General features: G+C 37.3%; 2 protein-coding genes across 2 annotated transcripts; one reads left to right on the plus strand and one right to left on the minus strand.

The window, feature by feature from the left end:
* The first annotated feature begins 2973 nt into the window (after positions 1-2973).
* Positions 2974-26523, plus strand: LOC135226557 (uncharacterized). The gene is made up of 3 exons (XM_064266227.1): positions 2974-3119; positions 17022-17772; positions 25131-26523. The coding sequence occupies exons 2-3, from the start codon at positions 17290-17292 to the stop codon at positions 26028-26030; spliced, it is 1383 nt and encodes a 460-aa protein (XP_064122297.1). The 5' UTR covers positions 2974-3119; positions 17022-17289; the 3' UTR covers positions 26031-26523.
* LOC135226252 (uncharacterized) lies at positions 15360-15821 on the minus strand. The gene has a single exon (XM_064265692.1). The coding sequence runs from the start codon at positions 15819-15821 to the stop codon at positions 15360-15362; it is 462 nt and encodes a 153-aa protein (XP_064121762.1).
* Positions 26524-27742: the final 1219 nt, after the last annotated feature.

A 27742-nucleotide genomic window follows, 5' to 3' on the forward strand; every position in this document is an offset into this window, starting at 1 on the left:
TGAATAATATCAGATTAATTTTAATATATACTTTAAGTGAGTAGAAAATCTCAGATTTTATCATAAGTATAGATTTCAGTGTGCTTTAGAACGAACTCACTTGGCGGAATTAGGACTATAATGAAATTTTTAATATCTTCCCATATTTCTCATAAGCTTTTGATTACAGTTCGCGTAATTAGTCTGTTCTTGTTTTTTTTTTTTTTTTTTTTTTTTTTTTTTTTTTTTGGGGGGGGCGCGGGTTGGGGCGGGGTTCACTAAGTGTTTTGATTAAATGCAATTACCAAATAGCCAAATACTACCTTGGTTTTATAGGAAGTTATAAGTATTGGCTTAGATATATACTTTGACTGGATTCATAATAATTGGTTCGGTGAGGTTACGGGTCTTCGGTGCTGCCTCGAAGACGTGGCTCGTACCCAACTAAAGCTTCCTTAGATCTTCGCCGCTTTAGTGGCTATGCCCAGAGGGACAGAGATCTCCAGGTAAGTTTGACATAATTTCCTAGTATTAGGATCCAACCCCATATCACAATACATACATACATCTCTCTCTCTTTCTCTCTCTCTCTCTCTCTCTCTCTCTCTCTCTCTCTCTTCTATATATATATATATATATATATATATATATATATATATGTATATATATATATATATAGATATATATATATATATATATATATATGTATATATATATACACACACGAGTATATATACATGTATATATTTATATATATTATATATATATATATATATATATATATATATACATATATATATATATATTACATATATACACACACATTTATATGTGCATATATTTGTGTGTGCGTGTGTGTGTTTGTATGAATGTGTTTTTGTGTATGAGAGTTTTTATGTTTGCTTACTTCTAATTATATTCAAAGATTAAAAAATAAACTTTTATCCGGCACATTTAAGATATAAATGGCTAACATCAGTACTTCTGAAAGTTTTTACTCAGATCCATAAAACTTTTTTTCCCTTTTATAGTTAGGGTCACTAAAGAACTGAGAAAGGAAATGCCATAAAGAAATTCTCAGAACAGACCACAAACGTCCCAAAAATGTCGGAAGTGTTTGACCTATAATTCTTTTTTTTTTCCGAGGTTGATGCGTTCGCCCTTCTCTCACTTTTAATACTCAGACGGGCCAGACTGAGGATTAACGATTTTTTAAGGAAAATAGGAATCGTTTGCATTATGCGGTAAGAGTGACAAGTCCAGGAGCAAGGATTGTTGAAGCACTTGTATAGCGGCGGAGATTTGTTTACTTGAATACTCAGTTCCCGCCTTCTTCTTCTTTTCTTCTTCTTCTTCTTCTTCTTCTTCTTCTTCTTCTTCTTTGAATCGTGTCAGTTGCAACACAACCAGGAGATGTTTAGCCGACAGAATTGAGACGATTTGCTATAATCCAGAATATGTAAAGTTCAAGGATAGCATTTAAGGTCAAAATTTAATGACATGGGCCACACAGGAGCTGGTCCCAGGAATATTGTAATTCATGAAGCCTTTCACTCGGTATCAGCTGTCTCCGGATACTCCTACAAGGTCGTCACAATCCTACGGAAAATCTTACTATACCTCAAGGCCTCATCTCGCCTTATTAAACCCCAACTCACGTAACTATACATGAGCACGCACATACATATGGACAGACACGTTTGGATGCATATTTGTATGCGCACTTATACGCGTAAATCTTCACAATTGCGCAGAGAGGTAACTAAATGCCGCCAAGGTAAGGTCACAGTTTCTACTTTGGGTCAATTTTATTTTAGTATCATTTCTGCGAATTAAGTATTCTCCCGTCTTGTACTACAGCCAGTTTTTGTTCGGGATTTTTTGTGCGTGGACGGAAGTGATGGTAATCAGATGCGGTTGTGAGAAAAGACGTTGAAACAAAAACGTCAGGGTCCGCGTTTTCTCTCTTGCTCAGTACATACATGCATACATACATACATACATACATACGTACATACATACATACATACAAGAGACTCAGGAAATTTATCATAATTATTATCGTTATCATCATTCATGCGTATGTATCGTTTTAAGAAAAAGAGAACGTAAAAATAAGAAGACTAGTAATGAAGAAGTAGATAACAAATAAATGATTAAATCAAACAATTGAACATATGACAGTGAACTTTTAACACTGGGACCCTAAATCAAGACCGTGAATGGCCATGGTTCAGAGGCTAAGGCACAGTCCAGGATTCGGAAACACGCGTTATAAGGTCGTAATCAGACACAAGGCAATTGGTGAGATAACCCAGAGGCCACAGTAGAGGCACAGATACTCCAGTCAATTCTGCAATTGAAAGAAGAAGAGGTTGGGTACTCGTGAAGTTCACTGTTGGTATTACCCAAGGATCTTTCCTTTTATTGTACCTCCGTTCATGTTCTCTTTCTCCCTTCTTACTTTCCACCCTCCTCTAACAAATGTTTCATCGTGCAAATGCTTTGAAGTTTTCCTCCTACTCTCATTTCTCCTTTCAGCGCTGAATGACCCCATAGGTTCCAGTGCTTGGCCGTTGGCCTAAATTGGTTATAAATTATATATATATATATATATATATATATATATTATATATTATATATATCTATATATATATATATATTATATATATACATATATATAATACTTCCCAAATATCCCATTTTAATAGCACCAGCATACATAATGTACGAGAGTGTACATATCATGTATTCCCTCAAAATCATAAACATGAACACATGGCAAAATAAGGAAAGTGCTGATTTACCAAGGATTCGACTCAACACACAGACACACAGACACACACACACACGTAGCCTTTCATTGTTTCTGTATGTATCCAGCCCTACCTTATCTCGACCCATTATCAGAGGCGGGAGTTCGATAGGTGAGATAGCAACCGAAGATAAGCTGTGCTAGCTCGATACTGCCTGACGACGTCCACCAAATAAAGCTTCAGGAAGAAAGCGACTGACATAACACCACCGGTCAGGACTCGCTACGAACACTACGTAGGAAGTGATTTTTTTTTTAGTGATTTAATTCCAGTCGTTTCTTCAAGGGAAATCTTGTTATCAGGCAGATTAAGTCAGGATATGAGGTGAGTTGATGCTGACACTGATTGGCTTGTAAATGTCAAGATAATATAAGTTCATACTATTGATCATCATGACGACTTTATGACCAGTCGGGTGGTCCGAAGTTCGATTCTCGGCTCGGCCAACACGAAACCAGAGGAATTTATTTCTGGTGATAGAGAATTCATTTCTCGATACAATGTGGTTCGGATCCCACAATAAGTTGTAGGTCCCGTTGCTAGGTAACCAATTGGTTCCTAGTCACGTAAAAATATCTAATCCTTCGGGCCAGCCCTAGGAGAGCTGTTAATCAGCTCAGTGGTCTGGTAAAACTAAGATATACTTAACTTTATGAACAATCGTACTACGTGTCTACAGAGGATGACCAACAGTGCAGAAAACTGCCGCAATTTCTGTCGCTTTTATCCTTTACAGAAGGCTCGACTGCCACATGCTGGCCTATATATGCACTCACATGCTTTGCTTCCTGAATGCCAAGATCTGTCTTCTAACATCTCTTCCATCATTTCAAAACTTCCAAAACTCCAAAGATTGCAAACTTTTCACCACCCGATCGTCTTCCTATATAGGCCTTCAGTCTGATTCGCTTTTTCAATCTCGTTAACTATTCTACCAACCAAATCGTATCGTGTTTTTTTTTTTTTTTTTTTTTTGCGTCACATTTAAATTTTTTGTCTAATATACTACACAATCATTCCACTTCAACAACTCCCACCTTTCCACCTTTTTTATATGCATTTAGCTTCCACCCTCCCTTTCCACAAAGGAGATATGCTTCAACAATCACGTCCCACTTTCCGACCTCCTGAAAATTTTTCAAAGACTTATCTCCTCCATTGCTTCACCTTTTTTGAGATTCATCATTCCTCTTAACTCTCCGTCATCTGCTGATTTGTTCTCCCTGTACAACCAAATCAGCTATTTCCATTTTCTACGATGTTCGCTGTCACAAATTCGCCATTTCCCTTGCTCCCATTTAATCTCATGGATTATGACCTTCTTAATATTCCCGCTTATTCTTAATATACATACATACATACATACATACATACATACATACATACATACATACATACATACATATATATAAACATATACATTCCCTTTTAGTTTTAGCATAAAGCTTATCGTGTCTTTTCAGCTTCTTCTTAGTATCACAAACTAAGCTGTAGCAGCACGTATCAGCCAAATAACACTCCATTCACAATATCTTTTCCTATCCCCACAACTTCAACAATTTATCTTAGGTCCTTTCGCAAACGGCATCATGACTCCAGTAGTGACAAAATAGTACATCTGAGGAGACGTCTCATACCGATGTCTTAGTCCTATTTTTGCACCACACACACCCGCACTTATCCTAAACACAAACATTTCGTTCTTTGTAATAGTAGTACACTTCCAATTCTTCTCTACAAATATCCCATACATCCGGAATGTTATACAAATTGCTTCTCCGTCAGTTCTTTCATAGACTTTATATAGATCAATATTCAGCACATGCAACTTTTTCTCTTTTCCTTTTAATTCCTCGCAGAAATGTTCCATAACGAAAACTCACTCCTTAGCTTTCTTCCTTACCTTCAGCCTAATTGCTTTTAACCTGTCAATTCGATCCTTATCTGTCTTACTTTGACACTCGTCCTCCAGGTATACTTGATAATGCTCCCTTCTTTCAGGCCTACTCTGTCACCTTTCTCCATTTCTGGTCTCTTCCTTTGCAACATTTTTCTCATCCCGATATACTTTGCGAACATCGCTCATGCATGCTATCTCATTGCATAGAACCATGACAGTGCACCACGCAAGTGATTCCATCGCCTTTTGGTGTTGTTCCATTCTCTCTTACTTCCCCTCCTCTCACCCTCAACAGTCACTCCACAAATATTTCAAAACAATACTAACCACTTCCACCGTTAACCATTCAAATCTGGCTCTTTTCATCCCATTTTCAATAGCCCTCTATAGTACTGACCTCATCATTTTCTATTGTCTCTTCAATTGCATCATCTTTTATGCTGAGGCCCAGATACAATTTCAGCTTTTTCCAAGTATAACTTATTCTTATACCTAAGAAACATACACTGGCTCGTTTTTTTAATTTGCCGTTATTTGTTGCCTCTCTCTCTCTCTCTCTCTCTCTCTCTCTCTCTCTCTCTCTCTCTCTCTCTCTCTCCAGACATTTTTACCTTTTTCCAAGCACTAACCAGACCCAGCATTGCTGAATTACACCGATCGAACAAAAGTAATATATGTGTGTGTGTGTGTTTATGTACTCGCTGACACACACACGCATATATATAAGTGTGTATATATATATATATATATATATATATATATATATATTATATATATATATAATACGTATATATATATAAAAATATATATATATATATATATATATATATAATATATTATATATATATTATATATATATTATATATATATATAAAATATAGATATATATACATACACACACACACACACACACACACACACATATATATATATATATATATATATATATATATATATATATACATTTATATACACTATCACCACATAGAGGGTGTCACTCCAGAGGGTGTTAACTTTGTGGTCCTATACAAGTAATCTTGGGATGATGTTGTTACCTTATGCCTTTTCAACCATAGATGTGACCCATCAAAGTGTACTAACCACCAGGTACATATTTTGCTGTGTCGATGGAGGCTGCGCAATAGGTTTTCAGAAAACGGTACCAGATGTATTCATTCCCCTGTCCCACTGATCGAACTCTGACCTCGCATTGGCGAACTGCAAGATCTTTTTATACTATTTTGAATATGCAGACATTGCAAACCTTCAATTTGAATGAGAAACGAAGGAGAAAATAACCAGCACACATAAAACCCCTGAAACACCATGTTACAATAATAAGAAAGTACCTATTCTGGCTCTCGTAAAATGCAGCTAACTTGCCAAATGTATATGAGCAGAAATGAATCAAAATCCTTCTTCATAACAAGCTAAGTTAAGGAAGCCCCTCTTGTTAACACCGTTCGTGGGCTCAAATTTTTCCCAAAGAGGAAGAACATCTTCTCTTATTTGCCGTTTGGTTTTAAGCTTCCGGTGGTGAGAGTATCCAAAGAAGTGGGAGGAAATCGAATCCATATGGGATTGTTGGGGCTATTACAAATACTACTCCCGCATTTTGGTTAATAAATCACTAGCTTGTGTACAACGCACATATGTATATATATATATATATATATATATATATATATATATATATATATATTGCTTCAAACATTGAGCTGGTGCCATTTTTGAGCAAAACAATGCCTTCACCCGAGCGAGGAGAAACTGTGAGACGTCTCCCTGCTAGAATTAATCAACCTGCCTCTTCAAGGATGGTGTCAAAAGAGTCGAGACAATTAGAAGCAGAGAAAGAGTTCAAAAGAGAGAGAGAGAGAGAGAGAGAGAGAGAGAGAGAGAGAGAGAGAGAGAGAGAGAGAAAACCTGGGTTCGAGGTTAATGTCTAAGGAAGTCAGGGTAAGTGCCAAGTGTTATAAGGATATGTAAAGGAAGGATCACAATGTCCTTGGGCTCAAAGAAACAAGGGTCAAAATAGTATCCGCAGAATGACACAGAAGTTGCCTTACTTAAATACAGGAGATAAAAGATAGAGCGCGCAAAATACGAGAGCAATATTTCAAAAAATGTTGGATAAGGTCAACAAGGTGAATGAATACCTGGCGTGGAAAAAAGATCTCACTTTTAACCAAATAACGTATATTTTTAGAAGTGGGCTAGCAATCTAACTGTATGACCTATCCAGGTCCAGATTTAGATATCCTGAACACACGAAATTCTAATAGAAATGAAAAGTTCATTGAGATATGCATTAAAAAGTTCTTTGAAAAAAACTAGTGGGAGAGAAACCAGAAGGACCGGTAGAAAGTGTCTCGAAGGCTCTGAACTTGACTGAAAGAAGAGATCCTCATTCAAATACGATCACAAGATGAGAGATGATATGTCAAGAATAAACAATTCAAAAGTGATGCGAAAACTAGGCGAGGTTGGACCGTGAAGATCTATGGAATATGGAGTATTTGGTCAGAAAAATGTAATCAACCTGGTGATGCAAATCCCTGCTGGTTCTCAGAGGTATACTCTCGGATACCTGTTTCTTCGAATTAAAAGTCAAGAGGACTTTTTTTTTTTTTTTTTGCAAATTCAAAAGGCATAATTGAATGTATTGTTACTTATAATTAATACATGTCCAAATTACTTTTCAAACTTAATAAAGGGAAAATCTGAGTGACACTTTGTCCTGATTAACTGCCTCGTGTTTGTTAGTATTCCCCCTCTATGATAGGTGAACTAATTTGTCAGTTTGGGCGAAGTCCCATTGTCGGTTAACCCAGACCTCAACCCAGCGCGCAAGCAGACTTGGGCAACAGTATTCAAAACTGAAATGGTGATTTCCACGTAGCTTTTATCTCCCCATAAAAAAAATTCATACTTTCATAAAAAATACAGCGCACACGTCATCATCCTGGCCCCGAGCTTCCTGTTCCTGTTTCTTTAACATTCAATTACATTTTAAGCTTCAAAAAGTCAAAAGGTTACCTTTTTTTTTCTATACAGTGACCATCACCTGAGCTTCAGTTTCTCAAGTCCACTATGGTTACCTTGAGAATTCGCTCACTTTCCTCTTGATAACATCTTGTTGTGAGCTCAAAATGATTAACATTATAAACTTTAACCAACGCAGCATTCAGCACCATGAAGTTGGTGTGTATAATGCATAAAAAATGTCAACGTCTAAAACTCTAAACACATCAAGTTCGAAACTTATATAGGTAAGATATCTGAAAACGTCTGTGGAGCTGCTGAGCCAAAAATTCCCGTTTGTGAAGCATATATATACGTTACGCGAAAGCTAAAAAAATCTTTGTACTAAGGCCTACAACTTGCAGTTTTGTTGAAGCTCTGATGCTATGTTTATGAAATTAGCTATATTTTATGTCGTTCATTATATTCATTAATTAATGAAGCTCACACACTATTTGGCCAGAGTTCAGACTTGACCTTTGGTCTGAGTGCTAAGGCAAAACACCTCAGTAACAACATAAAATTTGGAAATTAATTCACAAGTGCTAAACAACAATGAAACTTGAAAAGAATTCTAAGTAAATGCAAATTGATTCACAAGTGTTAAATTCAATTAAATATGCAACGATTAATGAAAACAACTAAGTTAACTAAATTGTGAATGCAAATGAAAACAGAAAAAGTTGTAAAATACCAAAATTGAAAAAAGCACTAATCCCACAGAATATAAAATAAAAGCACACACTTCAATAAGAAAAATGGATAAAAGCACAACAAATTCACTTCAAATGAAACAAGCACAAAACACAAAAATTTGCAATGTGTAAAAATGTAAATTTCACTAAACCATTGTAACTAATAGTTCTCTAAACCATTGTAACTACTAGTTCTCTAAACCATTGTAAGTATTAGTTGCAACTAACAAAAATATAACACACATTACCTTGGTACCAATTTTCTTTCTGCTCGTTCAAAAAATTTCACCAATTCACAATATTTCACAAAAGAAGGCGCCGTTACACACTTGTACAATGTTAGTTCAGATTCCACAAAAAGCACTAAATAATACTAAATAACTCTTAAGAAATCCGAAATCTAAAAGTTATGAGTGACCATTCATCTTTACATTAATATGAACTCAAAAGTGGCGTGCGAGAGAGACAGGGAGAGAGATAGAGAGATCTAAACGCCAGGAATTCAGTCTCTAATGAACTCTTTTGCTCTCTCCTTGTATGGGCACTTCAAGAGACTGATGGGCTCAAAACGTTTTGGGCTTGAGAAAGATGATGCAATCTTTCTAGAAGCTTCTAATATGACGTAACTCTACAGAAAAATCGTGAAATCTCCACGTGATATTCGGCAAAGACATACATGTATGAAACCAGCCATGTACATTGCATGCTCTACAAAGACACGTACAGGGGGTCCTCGAGTTACGACGTTGATCCGTTCTTAAGATGCGTCGTAACACGATTTTCAGCGTAAGTCGGAACATTGAAAAATACCACATGATTTAATGTAAATACCTATCAATAACAACGAGGGAACAATTCCTTACCTTTATTAATTTGATTGGCTTGCACACTGGAGAGGAAGCTGCGGTGCTGGAGAGACTGGGGGAGGTTAGTGAAGAGAAAAAGAACCTCCAGAAGTTGCTGGAGATGCTGAGGCAGGTGATTCTTGAGGTGAGGCAGAACATACTACTGGAGATGCTGAGGCAGGTGATTCTTGAGGTGAGGCAGAACATACTACTGGAGATGTTGGGGCAGGTGAGTCTTTAGGTGAGGCAGAACCTACAGAAGGTGCTGGAGATACTGGGGCAGGTGAGTCTGGGTTAGCAGAACATTCAGAAGGTGCTGGAGATTGTGGGGCAGGCGAGTCTGGATTAGCAGAGGCAGCTGAGGTAGAGGGTACAGGATCTCCTGCAGGCCTCTCTACCTTCTTAAAATACTGCTCCAGGTTAGTCTGAACAGAGAGCGACCTCTTTTCATCCAAGATCTCCTTGTAACACTGCATCAAATCCATGACGCCTCTGGAAACCCTAGTGAACCTGTCCAAGTTGGGATCCTGAGCCTCAAAAGTTGACAACGCTTGCTGCAACTCCGCAAAACCTCTTGTCAAGTCCTGCCTTGTGAAAGCCTTAGGCTCTGGGGTGGGTGCTTCTTCTTCTTCCTCTATCATCTGCTTCTCCAGTTGTATCAGGTCCTCAGCAGATAACTCCTCGCCATGAGACTCCAGCAGCTCTGTAACATCATCAACCTCCATCTCCAAATTGATTTCCTTACTCAGGGCAACAACGTTCTTGACAACTAGCTGAACTGTGTCCTCAAACCCATGGAAATCATTCACAAATTGAGGACAAATTTTCTTCCAGACACCATTCATGTTTGTTTGCTTAACCTCCTCCCAGGAATTAGCAATGTTCTTTACAGCATCAAGGATGTTGTAGGATTTCCAAAAGTCCTTCAGAGTCAAGTCCTTCTTGGTTTCAGTTGCCTGTAAAGCCATAGCAATTGTCCTTCGTAGGTAGTAGGCCTTGAACGAAGCAATCACTCCTTGGTCCATAGGCTGTAAAAGGGCCGTGGTATTAGGTGGAAGGTAAACCACCTTGACATTAGGGTTGAAGTCTCCCAGCTGGACAGGGTGTCCAGGGGCCAGGGGTTGTCCAGCACTAGCAACACCTTAAAGGGGATACCCTTGGAGGCGCAATACCGCTCCACACTTGGAACAAAATGGTTTACGAACCAGTCCTCAAACACTGCAAGTGTCACCCATGCCTTCTTGTTGGACTTCCAAATTACTGGTAGTTGACCCTTCCAAATGCCCTTGAGTGCCCTTGGATTTTCAGCCTGATACACCAACAAGGGCTTCAGTTTGAAGTCGCCAGCAGCATTACCCCCAAGAAGTAAAGTTAGCCTCTCCTTGCTGGCTTTATGACCGGGTGCTGAATTCTCCTCCTTGGCGATGTAAGTGCGGTTAGGCATACGTTTCCAAAACAAACCTGTCTCGTCTACGTTAAACACTTGCTGAGCAGAATAACCCCCCTCCTTAATTATCTCAGACAACGCTTTAGGAAATTCACTCGCTGCTTTCTCATCCCCACTAGCAGCTTCACCTTGCAATTTAAGGTTATGGTAATTGGCCCGAGCCTTAAATCGCATAAACCAACCCCTACTAGCCACAAACTCTTCACTTTCACTTCCCTCCCCCTTTTCTTTTTCAACGCTTCAAACAATCTTTTCGCCTTCTCCTGAATCACCATAAGGCTGACTGGGATACGCCGTTGATTTTGGTCTTCCAACCAAAGCACCAATAACCTTTCCATTTCAATTATTAGACCACTACGCTGCTTAGTTATCACTGTCGCTTTCATAGGAGCAGATCCTTTCACATGTTCAACGATGCGCTCTTTATCTTTGATAATGGTAGCAACGGTCGAACGGCTAAGGCCAAGCGAGCGGCCAATGTTTGTTGGCGTTTCTCCCTTCTCAGATCGCTTTATAATGTCCACTTTAATTTCCATGGTGATGGCCTTTCTTTTCTTCGATGCACTACCATCAGAAGAGTCCGCCTTGCGCTTGGGAGCCATAACAAAGAGCAAAAAGTTACAAAAACGATACAACACGAGGGAGAGAGAGGCAGTGTAAACAACCAAAATGGCGTATGGGCGAGGAATGAGCGTAGCGAAGCGACGCCGTCCTCTCCCCCACAAAGCGTATTCTTCCGCCGTGCGCCCGGAACTAGTTCGCGTTTGTTTACGTTGCTTACGACGCTAAACCGCGTAAGACGGAACGACGCAAAATATTATTTTTTATATTTTTATGGGGGCGCGTTCGTAACCACGAAACATCGTAAGTCGAGACCGGCGTAACCCGAGGACTTACTGTACTCGATGAAATAGACTCGAGCGAGCAAGTATGATTGACATGTTATGAAAACAACACAGAGACCTTGAGGTCTCTAATATTGAAGCGATGAAAAGTTGTGGAAACAATCTCTATCTTGGAATGGACAAAGTTAATCTCTCTCTCTTTTCATTCTACGTTATATATTCTTCTACATTATGTTATGCGAAATTTGAACATACATTTTAAGACATCCTATAACTAAACTAGCTAAGGAATCTGAAAATGTTGCAAAACTCTATATATAACATTTCATACATTCAAGAGAAAAGATATATACGTTATTAAAGTAGCAACATATAATAATATACATATATGATTATCATAGGCTAATTTCCAAACAGATAATGAAAAAGGGATAGAGGGATTGAGGGGTGGTGGGAAGTGAGGAGAGGCCGGTGGTGGCGATACACTCTGCAGAGGTAAAGAAGGCCATAAAATGTAGATGAAGAATGTCAAAGCCCTAAGTCCATCAGAAGTGCAAACTGAAATATTAAAGGTACTTGTCACAGAGGGGGAAGAATTGGATACTGGGAGCGAATGACTGGGATGAAACAATAGGGAGATTTGTGGACTGTGATACAGGAAGCAAACTAACTCAACATTTGTTGATGGTTTAAACAGAATACTTGGTGACAGATGGCTAGCAATTGTGAAGATTGGAGGTAACAGTACATATTGGTTTCAGTTACAGGAAAAGAGGTTGGAAGGTAATCAGAAGTTCTGTTGTGCACGTATAGGCCTGGAGAAGGCATTCGATAGAATACCAAAGGAGGTAGTGTTTTGGTGTTTAAAAAAGATGAAGATGCCAGAAAAGTTGGTTTGATATGATATAGAAAAGAGCAAGGACGACAGTCATAACAGCCTATGGCAAAACAATTGTTTGTAGTTAGAGTTGGATGGAATCAAAGATCGTTACTTACCTATTTCTGTTTGTATTGGTTATGGATGTACTGAGCGCCGGGATTAGGAATGAAAGTGAGGGCCATGTGGTGATGACGGCAGAGGCTTCATGAAGAAGAATAATTCGTAAAGAAGGCAAGAGAATGGCATGAATCTCTTGGATGGAGTGGTGAGTGTTAATGTGGGGAAAACTGAGGTTATGATGTCAAGCAAGCAAGCAAGGGGAACATTATTTATACAAAATAGAGGAGAAGGGTGACTGGCGTATCGTGGGATACGAGAAAGGCAAATAAACTAAAAATGAAGATTTTGTACCGTAATCAGACCAGTTATGATATATGGCTCAGCAAATTGGCATTAAGAAGGAAAGAGGAATAGAAGCTAGAGTAAAACAGAAATGCTGAGGTGGATTTTGGGATCTCGCTGCATGAGAGTAGACATGAAGAAATGAAGAGAAGTGCAGGAGTGCTCGTGAGAACTATTTGACAAGAGAGTCGAAACCAACCGAGATGGTTTGGGCTTGAGGTAAGTATGAGAGAGGAGAACAGAGTGAAGATGGTTTAGGTGGAATCTATCAGGAGTAGAAGTCCAAGAAGGAGGCCAAAGGTTAGGACTTAGAGAAAGGTTTAATGAAGAGAGAGAAAACAATTCATTGTGCAATAAAAAGCTTACAAAGCACAGCACAACAGGCAACCCGGACGCGGTATGCGTAAAGGAGAAAGCCCTCTTGAATGAATGGCATTGGCTGTGGTATTATACATACCTTTTCCACCCTATTGATTACTAGAGAAACGTCATTCATCGGGGCTGATATGGTATTCAGGTAGTATTACAAAATTTGAATACTTACAGATAACTATAATGGGAAATTACAATATGTTAAGTAGGAATTACCCACTCAGTGATTGCACTGTATAATTTGTCTTAAGTATTATAAAATATGGAACTTTTATATATGCTGTTCAATCAAAAATTATTTGAATGTCTGCTATACGAGATACGCATTTTATTAGGTTTCTTTTGAAGTACACAGTTGCTACGGAGTAACATGTGGTATGCTTTAGAGTAAATAATGAGCAATGTCTTACTTTATAACAAGTTAAAACTTGAAATAATTACTTGACAGTATGAATGACATTCGGATAAGGTCAACACATCAGATTTTATATAAATATAATAAGAAAAATTAGATATACAACAGTTTTAATGATGCTAACAGGAAGCTCCAAAATAGGATGTACTACAATGTAGTTTATGCTCAATATGCTAATATAATCATTTAGTTGAATGAGTTACATTTAGATGAAGTCAACATATAAAATCTTATATAAACATTATAAAAAGAAAATAGAACCACAACAATTTCAATGATGCTAACAGGTAACTGGAGAATAAGATGTACTACAATTTAGTTACTGCACAATATGCAAATAATTATTTCGCTGAAAGAATTGCGTTTAGATGAGGTCAACACATAAGATTTTAGGAAATTATTATTTTGGATGATTATTGATAACCCTTTTCAGCACACCAGGTTGCAGAAAATGCTTGAGTAGGTCAACTTCACTCAGTCCCTGTGGCCTGTAATGAGTAATCTCTTCACACTCCACGAGATAATGACTTAGCGTGTGCTTCCTTAGCTCGCCCCTTAGTCTGCAGCATGTGTCTGATGGACTGACAGCTGGCAGTACCTCCCAAAGGTATCGGCTCTGCATCTTTAGTCTGCTATACGTTGTTTGTTCTTTTCTGCTCTCCAGTCCACAAAGTTTGTAGTCGGGTGATTTTCCTCCAGTAATTTCAAGGTAGTATTTTCTTATTAATGAGTGTGTTTCTTTGAGCATCTCTATTCTCTCATTGTATCTTCGCATTATTTCCATTGCAACCGAGTCCTTCAACATACTCAGGGATGGTGTCAGTTTGTAATCCACTCTCTCATTCCTTGCACCTTCTTTAGCAAGCTTGTCGGCTCTCTCGTTGCCTTTGATTCCAATATGTGAGGCACCCATATGAATACAACCATTCTGCCTGCTCGTCTTATCTGTGATAGCTTTTCTTGGTGTTAGTGATTGCAGGGCACTCAGGCTATCTGTTGCTATTACGGTATTGTCCTTATTCCTATTTATGATACTCAGGGCAGCTGTAATACCTAACAGTTCTGACTGTAATATGGAGCATCCATCTGATGATCGTAATGACAGAGAGTATACCCCCTCTCCATTCTGATACACAGTTACCCCCCTTCCTGCTCTACCATCTTCCAGAAGTGACCCATCTGTATAATAATGTACCCATTCCCCCTGAATACTGTCCAGCCTCTGAAAATAGTCATTCTTCAACAATGCAGGATTCATCTCTTCCTTTTTCCCTTTTAAAGATGATAGCAATATCTCAGTCTCTGGTATGCTCCATGGCGGGATGCCTTTTACATCTATCTTGGTTACGTCTCAGTATTCTTTCATGCTAGAATCCTCTATTAATTGTCTTGCTGCAGTATCCCAACCATTCTTTAATCTTTTAGGATAGCTGTGAATTGGAGTATCTCTTGTTAATCCATCGTCATCCGTCATGATGAACCTATACAACTGGATGATTGCTGTTCTTGCTATTCTGTGATGTATTGGATGCAGACCTGCCTCATTCCTCAATAGTTCTTGCCAGACACTTTTAGGTGCCCTATCCTACTTCTTGCTGCCTTGTTCTGGATGATTTCTAAGATACCAATATAGCTCTTCCTCAGTGGCAGCAACATACTACTGCTGTAGTCGATTATTGACCTTATCATAGATTTATAAAGTCGCTTCACCACGGGTACACTTGCACCCACAGAGCCACCTGCTACTTTCCAAAGAAGCGTAACCTTGCTGCTGAAGCCTGTACTATTCTCTTAACTTCATACAATTTATGACACCTGTTATTGAGTACGACACCCATGTACTTGTACTGGGCTACCTTCTCTATTCTCTGCCCTTGTATGTGCAGTATCAAGCGGTTGCGTGTACCTCTCGCTATCATCTTAGTCTTTTCAGGTGATATGACTAATCCTATGCTGTTACATAATGATGTGCATGCCTTCATTGCCTGTTTTATTCTCTTATCTATGCTAGCTTGTACTACTATGTCGTCTGCATATGTGATTATGATTCCTGGTATATTAATTTTTCCTAGAACATTCATTAGAATATTAAAAAGAGTAGGTGATAGAACACCTCCTTGAAGGGTACCCAACTCCATTTTTTCCCATCTTGATTGTACACCTTCGAAGTAGACACAATTGACTCTATCTGTTAGGTAATCCATTATGAGCTGTAGGAGTCTTCCTTCTATCATTTCTGCCAACTCTGTTAAAATAATTATATGGCTAGCCCTATCAAAGGATCCCTTTAAATTGTGAACACTGTGTATTTTAACCCTAAGGCTGCACTTACTCTATGAATACAGAGGTGTGTGCTCCTCCAAGGTATGTAGCCATATAAATTCTTTGAAAGCTTTTTCCTAATAAAGAAATTGAGCCTATTTAGTAACATTCTTTCAGATACCTTGCATAGACATTATGTCAATGAAATAGGTCGAAATTCACCTGGCTTTCCTGGTTTTGGCACTGGTATTATGAGCGTTAGGAATAATGGAGGAGGAAGCATCGAGGCAACCAGCCCCTTAACATAGCGATAGAGGGAGGAGGACTTGCTTCCTTGGACATTGCTTTCATGAACCTTTCAGTCAGCTGGGTTGTGCTTTGGACAGTCGTGAATCCGAGAGCCCTTCCTACCCACCCATAAACTGCAGACCTTTCAGCCATTTTCTGTTTCCAGGATTACTTCACCATACCATAACAGAATACATTCATTATTATTATTATTATTATTATTATTATTATTATTATTATTATTATTATTATTATTATTAGAAGATGAACCCGACTCACATGCGATAAATAACTGAACTGATTATACGCATACAAAGTTCCATTTGTCATAACTAAGTATAAAGATTGCAGTAAGTCCTTTCGATGTCTTCATTCTTCCATTTAAATACACGACTAAGGACATTCCGCACGATATCTTGGATGCTAATAATCCGTCAACGTGGAAATGTCAGACGCATAATATTTTTTATACACTAAACCAATCTCAGAAACTAGGCTTAAACAAATGTGCAAAGAAACATTCTTCTCTGTTCATGTGAGAGTTTGTCCTCATCTTCAACGTAATTCAATTGAGAAAGGAAGGAAAACAGAGAAGGGGGAAAATGAAGACTTGTTCTCTGAGGAAAATGAATTAGGCATTTCATGGAAACCTTTCTCAACTTGGCGAAAATTTGATTTGACGATTCCTTCAGTAAGATTTTCTGGAAAATCATTTCAAACATTTTAGGATTGTGCCTGATACTAACATCTGTACAATGGTCATCAATATACTGGCTTGTTGCACAGTGATTCTCATATTCTATTTAAAATGCAAATTTATATTCTAAATAACTTGCCTTGTCTTTATCTTTCAGGTTTGCTTGCAGGGTTCCGTTAATTTCTGTAATAAGGAAGAATAATATTGACAGAAACGTGAGGAAAATAACTTTAAACTAAGGAAGTCTGACCTAACGTAAAAGGAAGGAGCAGACAGAAATTCCAACGAAAACAGATTGTCATCAGAATGATTTCCCCGTAAAAAGCAAATACTGTAAATGAAGATTTTTTTTCTCTCGATTACTGTGTTTTCTTCGTCACTTGTTCTCGTGATTATTGCGTGAAAGAAAAGGAAGACTGAATAACATGGTTACGATGGACGGTCTGGTGTTTTCCAGAAGCATCGGGAACAGAAGCATCAGCGCCTCAGCCGCTGAGCGCACTCTTCTTCTAGGTGCGTTGGCAACTCACATGGGCGTTTTAGACACCCGAGAAAACGACTCTCAAACGGTTACGAGGAAAGCAGAGCTTTGGGATGAAATCACTAGGCACTTTAACTCAAATGCCACGACTCCTAGGTCTAGGCAACAGATCCAGACCCTTTACAAGAACATGAAAGCTAAAGCCAGGAGATATGAAGCTCGTTTAGCTGAAATGGCCAATGGTATTCCACCGCCAGATCCTGACCCAATATCAGAGATGCTCTTGGGTCTCCTCCAGCAACAGTTGAGGCACCAAAGACGACATCTTCGCAATCTTATGGCACGAGACACAAGTGGCTTCCCATCTAGCGCCTCCCAGTCATCAACCGTTCGACAGACTTCATCTGCTTTTATTAATCCAGAACAGGTGAGAATTCATTTGCAATTTTGACAATATGATACAGTAGGTACTGACAGCTTAGTGATCACTGAGATAGCCATTACTTTATGTTATATATTATAAACTATATACTACACACACGCGCACACACACACACACACACACACACACACACACACACACACACACACACATATATATATATATATATATATATATATATATATATATATCTATATATATATATATAATATATATATTAATATATATATTGACGAAGTTCCAAGCATCTGGTTACTACACTTACCATTGTACTTGTTAGAGCAAGAGACTTAACCCCAGGTCGGGGACACCATTTATACTTGGTGCACGGTTTGGTCAAGTACCTGGTAATTAGTTACCTTACAACAGCCAGACACCTGAACCTTCATCACAAATACAAAACGACTGAATACTCTAAAGGTAACAGTGATCCCTTATAGAACTTAATAATCACTTAGAAAATCAGTCTAAATTCATTAAAACAGGTGTGAGGTAATCTTAGGTAAAGGGCATCACTCCCTAAACAATTTTAATTCTAAGTATTTTTCTGGTTCTAATTCACTTGATGAAAACAGCATAATTACCATTCTATATTTCTACCTGAACAAAATTAAATAAAATATTTATACTGGTAGTAAATGGTGCTATCATACAAATTTAAACTACAAAAATTTATTACTAAATTCAAAAATTATAAGTGAAATTAACAATCACAGGGAAATTTGCTGTTACTTGAAAACTAAAGTTTAATTAATTCTTGAATTAATCATTACACAAAATTAAATCAAATTTTATCAAGAAAATTAAACAGTCAAAAATTAAATTATTCAAGTAAAATTTAAACTATAAAGCAATATACTTAAATTTGAAAAGAAATTTAATTAAATGTAAATTGATTCACTAGTGTTAGATCGAAACAATTATACAATAAGAAGTACTCAAATTAATTAAACAAAATGAGAATTTAAAAAACACAGAATAATATGGAAAAGCAATAAATGTAATGACAGTACAAACACAAAACACAAAATGGACATGTCAAAAAACAAAATAAAAGAAAAATATATAAAAAGTAATGATTTTATCCAACCACAATAAACAGAACATTAAAGTGCACTTCAGATTATTTGTAAAGTACAATACCTCAAACCAGTTGCAACTTTTCACTCAAAAGAAGGTCTTAAATATGTATAGGAATCTTAACATAAAAATATACATTTTACAACATTATACACAGTTTAATTGTATTACCAAAACCATAAATACATTACGAAACCCACTGCATAAGAATATATATATATATATATATATATATATGTGTGTGTGTGTGTGTGTGTGTGTGTGTGTGTGTTATGTGTGTGTGTATTGTTGTTGCTGTTGTTGTTGAAAACAGACAAAAACAGGTTCATCTAAGAAGGGATGCCATATAATGATAGGTAAGTATATCTTAGTTTAACCAGACCACTGAGCTGATTAACGGCTCTCCTAAGGCTATTTAGGTTACTTAGCAACGAGACCTACAGCTTATTGTGGATCTGAACCACATTATATAGAGATATGTATTCTAATCACCAGAAGTAAATTCCTCTGATTCAAAATTGGCAGAGCGAGGTGCGAACCCTCGCTACCAAATCGGTGAGCGGCCACGCAACTGATTCATCCAACAAGGAACTAACGCTTTCCAGTTCGCCCTTCAATTCATTAGGGCATTCCTCCTACACACACACACACACACACACACATATATATATATATATATATATATATATATATTATATATATATATACATATATAATATATACAGTATACAAAGAGAGAGAGAACATCATAAATACATGTAGACAATCTTATCTATTTATCTGTTTATCTGACTGTTTATCTATCTATCTAGCTAGCTAGCTATCCATGAGATTAAATGGGAGCAAGGGCGATGGCGAATGTGTGACAGCGAACATCGTAGAAAATGGGAATAGCTGATTTGGTTGTATAGGGACAACAAATCAGCAGATGGCGGAGAGTTAATTAAGAGGAATGATGAATCTCAGAAAGGGTGAAGCAATGGAGGAGATAAGTCTTTGAAAAATGTTCAGAAGGTCGGAAAGTGGGACGTGATTGTTGAAGCATATCTCTTTTTTGTTAGAATAGTTAGTGACTGGTTTGGTGTAGAACTTGGTGTGAGGGAGGGGTACGTTATGTATCTATAGCTGTTGGACATCGTTATGACTGGAATGTTACGAGAAGTTAATATAAGAAATGATTTAGGATAACTAAAAGAAACTGAAGAATCTGGAGATATAGATTGAAAGTATTGTATGAGTAGAAAGCTGAGAGAAAATAGGAAAAACAATATGAGGATAACTGGAAACTAGTAACTTAGAGCAAGGAACGGTGGTATGGATTGTGGAAGAATAGAAGCTGTTCATTTGTATAATCAATTGGAGATAAACGAACTGAATGAAAGGCAGTGAGGAAAGAAGGGTAGCAGGGTAACTACAAAATAATTTCGAGAGAAATAGTGTGCTTGGAAACCCAGGTTCGAGTGTACAAAGGAACTGTTGAGACAACTCCACCTCATGAAAGTAAAGTGTGGATGCTAAATGTAACTGAAAGAAAAGAAAGGTGAGAAATAAGGAGATGCACACAACAACTGATATGAAGGTTAGCAGAAGCAAAAGAATAGACCAGAGTGTTCTTAGATATATATATATATATATATATATATATTATATATATATATATATATATATATATATATATATATATATATATATATATATATATATTATATCAGTTGAAGGATCCACAGTGATACTCTTGTTTATCAAGACGAAATATATTTGTAGAAATATTTACAATGATACACATATAACTGAATCACGAAAGTTTGGATTGTGATGAATATATTATAAATAAAGGTAGAAGCCACGAAGGAAAGTGAAACACTGGAGCGCTGCGAGTTCTTTCAACTCAAAGGTCCTTTACTGAGCAGACTGATGTACATGAGGAAGTGAGTGAACAAGGAAGGGTCATATAAGTGACAGTTAGGGATTATAAATGAAATAAATACCTAGAATCCAACACACCAGGAGAATTAGTAACCTTCCCAAATGAAACATGGGTACAATTTAAGAGGTTTACAAAAAGATTAAGTCCAACTGCTCAGACACGGGGACAAGACAATTAAAGGATTATACAGGGTGGCAACTGACCACATTCAAACCTTTGGTAAACAAAAAACTTTTTTTCGCAAGATAAAGTTATTCACATAGCATATATTAAACATACATATACAAAGAAAATATCTGCAAGGCAACTAATTTGCATTTAAGTCTGTGATTGTATTTTTGAAGCCATTCTTATTAAACATGTTACAAATGCAAGGGTCTAAATGAAACAGGCCCCGACTGATATTAAAATTACAACGGGAAGTAAGTTGTATAATGGCAGATTCTAAAAGATTTCGTGATAAGGCATCTTTTGATCTTGCAATTACTGAACTGCCAATCCAGTTTATACAGTGGTTGTTTTCACTTAAATAAATGAATATTGTATTGGACGTTTGCCCAGTTTTGACAGAATGTTTATGTTGTTTGAGTTATACTTCTAAGCCCTTGTTAAACTGACCGACATAAAAGGAAGGGCAGTCCATACATGGAATTATATATATTATAGTGTTGCTTTCCCTAGGGCCATTTTTTATTAATATTCCTTTTAGAGTGTTATTATAGGAAAAAACGAGGTTGGCCTTAAAAGATTTTAACGATGATTTTATGGTTTCAAAACTGTTAAAATAAGGCAAGCTGAGAATGTTCTTAGAAGTCTCTTTCTCCGTGTTACTTACACTATTAAACTTTTTGTGGGCTTTATTATAGCAAATATCTAATATATGTGAAGGATAATGTTCTGAACTGCTCGTTCACTCCTAGAAAATGTAGTCTAACACTTAAAAAATTGGCCTTCAATGGGGGAACGAGAGGTCACAACAAAGAAAAGAGAAAAAAAACTATGGCAGAAGGCCAATATTACTGATAACGGAGGAATTTACATAAAAGCTGGACTTTAGTTTTAAATGCACTATATTTACATTAATTTACATAGGTCCAGGAACTAATAAGGTGGTTGATTGTCGGTTCCACTGGAAACACGTGGCTGGGGTAACCAGACACGGAGTTCAGAATTTTGCGCAAACGGTGTATTGAAATGCAAGGCTTATTCCAAAGGGTTCCCAAGTTCTCCCACAATCAGGCACAGTGTTTGTCTGCAAAGAGATTGTATCCTAGCATAAGTACTGAGGCGGGGGCACATGTGGGCAAGCGTTACACACTACTTTCTTTCAATCAAAAGTTTACAGACCACTCAAGGGGAATGAAAATGACTGGGAATTTACACAGAGAACTATTTCATTGCTTGAATTAACTAGGGGATGTTTACTAGTATCACAAGGGGAGTAATCACAGCATTGAACCAAGATTTGGGGAGTGAGAAACTAAACAAAGGAGGGGGGAAGTCGCCTTGGAAGAATGGAAATGAAATACAGACAAAAGGCACAAACAATTCCCTGTCTGAACTGGAATTTACTCTCACAGTACCTGGAAATTCTGGGCTTGGTAGTCTTCTTATCTGCTGATATTTCTGTGTACTATGGACGTATAAAAATACTTGGGATATCCCCAGAGAAGGCAGGGGGGGGGGGGGGGGGGGGGGGGGGGGGGGGGCAGAAAGGGGTGAAGTGGTGTCTACAGGGTGAGGTAACAGGAGCTTCTGAGCACTCCAAGCTCTGTGGAGGTTCTGAGGGTGAACTGCTGGGTCCCTGCCCTTTTAAGACTTCTCCCAGTAAGCGCCGCCCAATCCATGCGGGGGGCAAATTCTGGACAGCCAATGGGAGCAGAGATAGCTTTCTAGAGAATGGAGGCTTTCAGTTCAAACAGGCAACTTTCATATAAACAAGGATGAATGAATCTTGTTATAAGTCTTTCCTTATTTTTCTTATGTATTAAATTTCTTGATCCAAATATTGGGGACTGACAATGCGCAATGCTCGTAAAAACATAGAAGAAAAAATAGATATTTTGATATTAAGACGGTGGCCTGAATAAAAATGGACATAAGTTAAGTTGTTGGTTGGTTTCCTATAAATACTGAATTTACCTTGAAATGATTCTCAATGTATCGAAACATCTAAGAAAGGGAGGCAGTTGTCTTTTTCCAATTCTAAAGTAAACTTAATCGATGGCACCTGGTTATCTAATTTAGAGAATAAATCAATTACATCAATACCAGCAGACAAAACAGCTAAAATATCATCAACATATCTATACCACTTTAAAGGAATATAAATGATATCAGGTAAATAGCGTTTTTCAAAGAATTCCATGTACAAGTTTGAGAGGAGTGGTGATAAAGGGTTGCCCATTGCCGTATCAAATATATGTTGATAAAATTCACCATTGAATATAAACTTACAATCACAAATGCACATCCTAGTAAGTGAAATAATGTGATTTACAGGTAGAGGTAATTCATGCAGGGTTAGTTCGTTAATAAGATACTCTAAAATACTCTAACGAATATATCAGTGGGGCAAAAAGTTATTTTGTCTAATTTATCAACTAAATCCAGAGAATTATATATATACGAATCTGAGATAGTTCCAAGTAACGGGAACAAGAGCTTAGTTATATATTTCGAAAATTTATGAAATTGAGCCAGCAGTACTGATGATAGGCCACATAGGATTATTTTCTTTGTGCGTTTTGACTAATCTGTACAATTTAGGGAGCGGAGGAAATTTGACTGACAATCACGTATGCAAGCCCTACTTACAAAAACTAACAAAAAATCCTTAAAGATAAAAAAAGACCTACGAGGCCAATTGTCAGTCAAATTTCCTCTGCTACCAAAATTATACGGATTAGTCAAAACGCACAAAGAAAATAATCCTTTATAATCCCTATCTGTCACTTATACGACCCTTCCTTGTTCACTGTTTCTTATGTAGGTCAGTCTGCTCAGTAAAGGACACTTGAGTCGAAAGATCTCGCAGCGCACCAGTGTTTCACTTTCCTTCGTGGCTTCTACCTTTATATATATATATATATATATAGATATATATATATATCTATATATATATAAATTATATATATGTATATATATATATATATTTATAGTATATATAGTATATATAGTATATTGTCACTTTGTATATACAATTTTTCCCCTGCTGCTTGAAAATGTGAAATTTTAACAAAAAATTGTATTTGAACTTCAACGGTAAAATGCTGTCTCTAAGTTAAGAAATAACCTTAGTTACCTCATAAAAAGTGTAAATCGTAATGGTCACATCATAATGACAGCACCATTTACTCATAAAAAAAGTTTGCAGTTTTCTGGCTGTTGTTGACGCCTTAGAAAGGGCTACATATTCCGGTAACGACAAATTTTAATCATTTTTCATTGCCAACTCCATCGAAAGATACAGATCTAGCTCTCTTCCTGCGTCATGTATATATACATGTTTTAAGTGCTATAATAAAGTGAACTTTTGATCACACGCACACCAAAAATTGTCAAAGATTTTAAATCAGTGACAGTTTTGTTACCAGTGACCAGTAAATCCTGGATTGGATAGACCTTGTGAGCTTGGCTGATCAATGGAATTTTGGTTTTGCTAATCACTGATGCAAAACTGTGAGCTTATCTGAACTTAATGACCAATATTTATCTCCAAAGCAAAGAAAATATAGAGCGAAGGTCTCAAATCCCTCCGTTGTAGAACGTCTAGGCAGACTGGAAACGCCACCATCCACAGTTTTCTGTCGCTATTCATTTAATTTGCGAAACAGGTTAAGTACTTCACATCCTACATCTAGTATACTGGACAAATCAATCTTAAGGCTTTCCTGAATATTAAACGTTTCTTCATCACTAAGACTATAGTACTGACTACTGGGAAACAATTTTTTTCAAGAGAGTACGTAGCACCTTCAAAACCAGGTTTTATATTACAATAAGGAGTACCTTATCGTAGCTGCATCCCGCGCTTATTTTACCTATTACACAGCTTATTGTATTTCATTATAAGACTTTAGTTATTTAATTTATGCTCACCAGGGTATTGGGATCTTTTGGAAAGTTATTTAGATAAAAAAAATCATCATATCCAGGTGTTGTATTAAATGAAGGATAATTTACGAAATAGATACTCATTATAGCTGTATAGAAAGTTATTATGAGAGATTTAAGTGAATCGCAGCTAATGCCAGTAACAACTGTATTTATTGATGATTACTGATGAGAGTTTCAAGGTAAAATCATCTTGATTTTGATTTGCTCTATTCCACAGATGATGCAGGTATTCCTTAGCGAAGGAACCACCGAAGACGCAGATATAAAATCCGAAAATGGCGAAGGAGACCTTGAAAGAACACCAGATCCCAACAAAATTAGTCCCACTTCTCAGACCCTTCCTGAAACACTGGAATCCATTGCAAAACCTCCTCTGCCTATGAATCTCTTGGAGTCAACTGACGATTCAAAACTGAGTTCCTCTCCACTTTCATCGTTTACTGACGTCGGTCCCCCATCACCTGTCACTGATAACTGCCCTGAGGACCTTTCCCCAAATCTCAGTCATTCTAATGAGATATACTGTCAAAACCTACAGTCAGTGCCTAACTCTACCCTAAAGTCATCTGCTACAAAGGATATTCAGTGTAGAAAACTTGAGCGGTACCCACAAAATTCTCTCAAAATTCATGATTTTGAAACATTGACGAATTCCCTAGATGCAGCAGCAGCGTTGAAAAACATTCACTCTTCCGAAGAGGTGCAAAACAAAAGGTCGTTCAGTGACACAAGGTCAGAAACAGCATCTCCCACCCCAAAGAGGCCATACTTGGAGAGCTTTCCTAGGAACCACACGCCCTCATTTTCTAAACCGCTCTGCTGTCACTGGCCAGAATTTAATGCAAAGATGGCCTGTTGCTCCCCGGAAACTCACACAAAAATACTGGCTATGGCTCAAGAGGAACATCAGATGAAAATCACCTTCCTCAAAAGAGAAATGGAACAGAGGGATCGTGAACATGAAACAAAGATGAAAAGTTTAATGCTCGAACTGGAGGAAGCTAAGCTGCGAATAGAACAAATGAGAATGATTTTCCCTGGAATTACTGAAAATAATAAAGCTGAATTAAAGAATCGTGATCACTTCGCAGCTACACAACAAAAGGACAAGGAATAGAGCAAAAGAACGTCATACCAAAAGTTTGGCCGACCCGCAATCATTTTTTAAATGCCTTGACAATCTGATAATATTTAAAGATTTCATTACAGCACAGCAAAACTAGAGCTAACATTCCAGTAATCATACAAAGTAATCGTTCTTTAATATGCTTGTCTTACTTGTCATCTTTGAGCATTTCAGCTCTCATACTTGGAATTTATGGGGTCTTTTCAGTAAACACGTGTCATGGTCAAAATGTCCATCTCATGCGATAGTATTATGTTTGCGCTTAAAGGCCCACTTGTGTATAAAGTGCTTCACCATATTATATTTTCTCTTGTGAAATTTTCTCACAGTTGATACTGAACAAAGGCCAAGCATGTTAGGCCTTCTGGGAGAATATTGTTTGGGAAAATCTTATAGAAATCACTGTAATCTAAAAAATATAGTGCATACTGATTTGCATGCTATGATGATATTGTTATCTAATAAAAAGGGAGTATACCATGGAGTGAAATGAATTGATTTGTAGCCATTTTTGCAAGCTGCCAAAGGAACTTGAATAATGTTGTATGCACTATGCCTTAACCTTGCCACATCAAAATGACTTCAGTTTCTGTTGTAGTAGGCAATAAAAAGTAAGCCACAATGAAAATGCCTAAACTTTTTCCTGCGTAATTATTCCTTCGCTGAGTTAAAGAGAACCCACAAAATTAAAGTAGTCAGGTTATTGTATGAATGACAGGCCAGGAGGCATTACTTGCATATTGTTAGCATTTTTACTGTAAAAAACTTAAGAAACTCAGAAATGTGTCTTACAGCAGAGGATGCCAAGTAAAAGGCTGCCGACCCTTTTTGTGAAAAAAGCCTGAGACATGGCAGAGTGGTCATTCGGTTTATGACAAATGGTCTTTCCTTGTGTAAAATGCAGATTTAAAAGATATATTCCTCGCCATTTTGCGTGATGTAAATATTGCTGAAATGCGAGATCTTGACTTTGAAGCCCTATCCTCTTTAATACGTTGAAAAAATCTAGCACACCCTCCTCTGACACATATCTAAGTCTGTAAGGACCGATTTTTCATCATGATTTCATTAACTCATATCTTTCGTTCTTACCGACTGGTTCCTCTAAGTACTAAAACATGCATCAAGTTTCCTATGAAATGAATATGTCGTATATAATACTGGACGTTTTGACAAACAGATCAAAGGGAAAGAGCAGGAGTTACAGACTTTGGAATGGAGGAAAGTAGTCTTGTATGGTGTAGCAGAGAAATGAAGAGCAAAGAAAGCTGTAACTAGAATTACATGAAATGCGAAAGAGAACAGAGGTTTTAGTTTTGTAATGTGATTTTCAAAAATAGATGCTTGTGACCCGCGTATGAAAAAATAGTGAAAATGAAATGGATCTTCTTGGGGAATCTGATGTCACAAATAATTGTTTATAAATAGGAGGAAAGGCTGAGAGATATAACGATATGAAGTCAAAAACGGGTGACATTGTTAGAGAGAACACAGTGAGTTTAGCCTCCCTAAAGTAAACAAGAATAGATAGAATGTTGTGGAGACACTATCTGAAGACAGGTTAATAGCAGGAGGAACCTAGCTCAGAACAGTTTTCATGAGCAGCTAAGGAAAAGAAGAAATGGTAGGTAAACATTCTCAGAAGATGAGTCACATGAAAATAGAAGGATGATTAAGCTGGCGATAATTATAAAGATCTGCTT

This window comes from Macrobrachium nipponense, chromosome 14 (genome assembly GCF_015104395.2).
Source record: "Macrobrachium nipponense isolate FS-2020 chromosome 14, ASM1510439v2, whole genome shotgun sequence".
NCBI classification, from domain to species: domain Eukaryota; kingdom Metazoa; phylum Arthropoda; class Malacostraca; order Decapoda; family Palaemonidae; genus Macrobrachium; species Macrobrachium nipponense.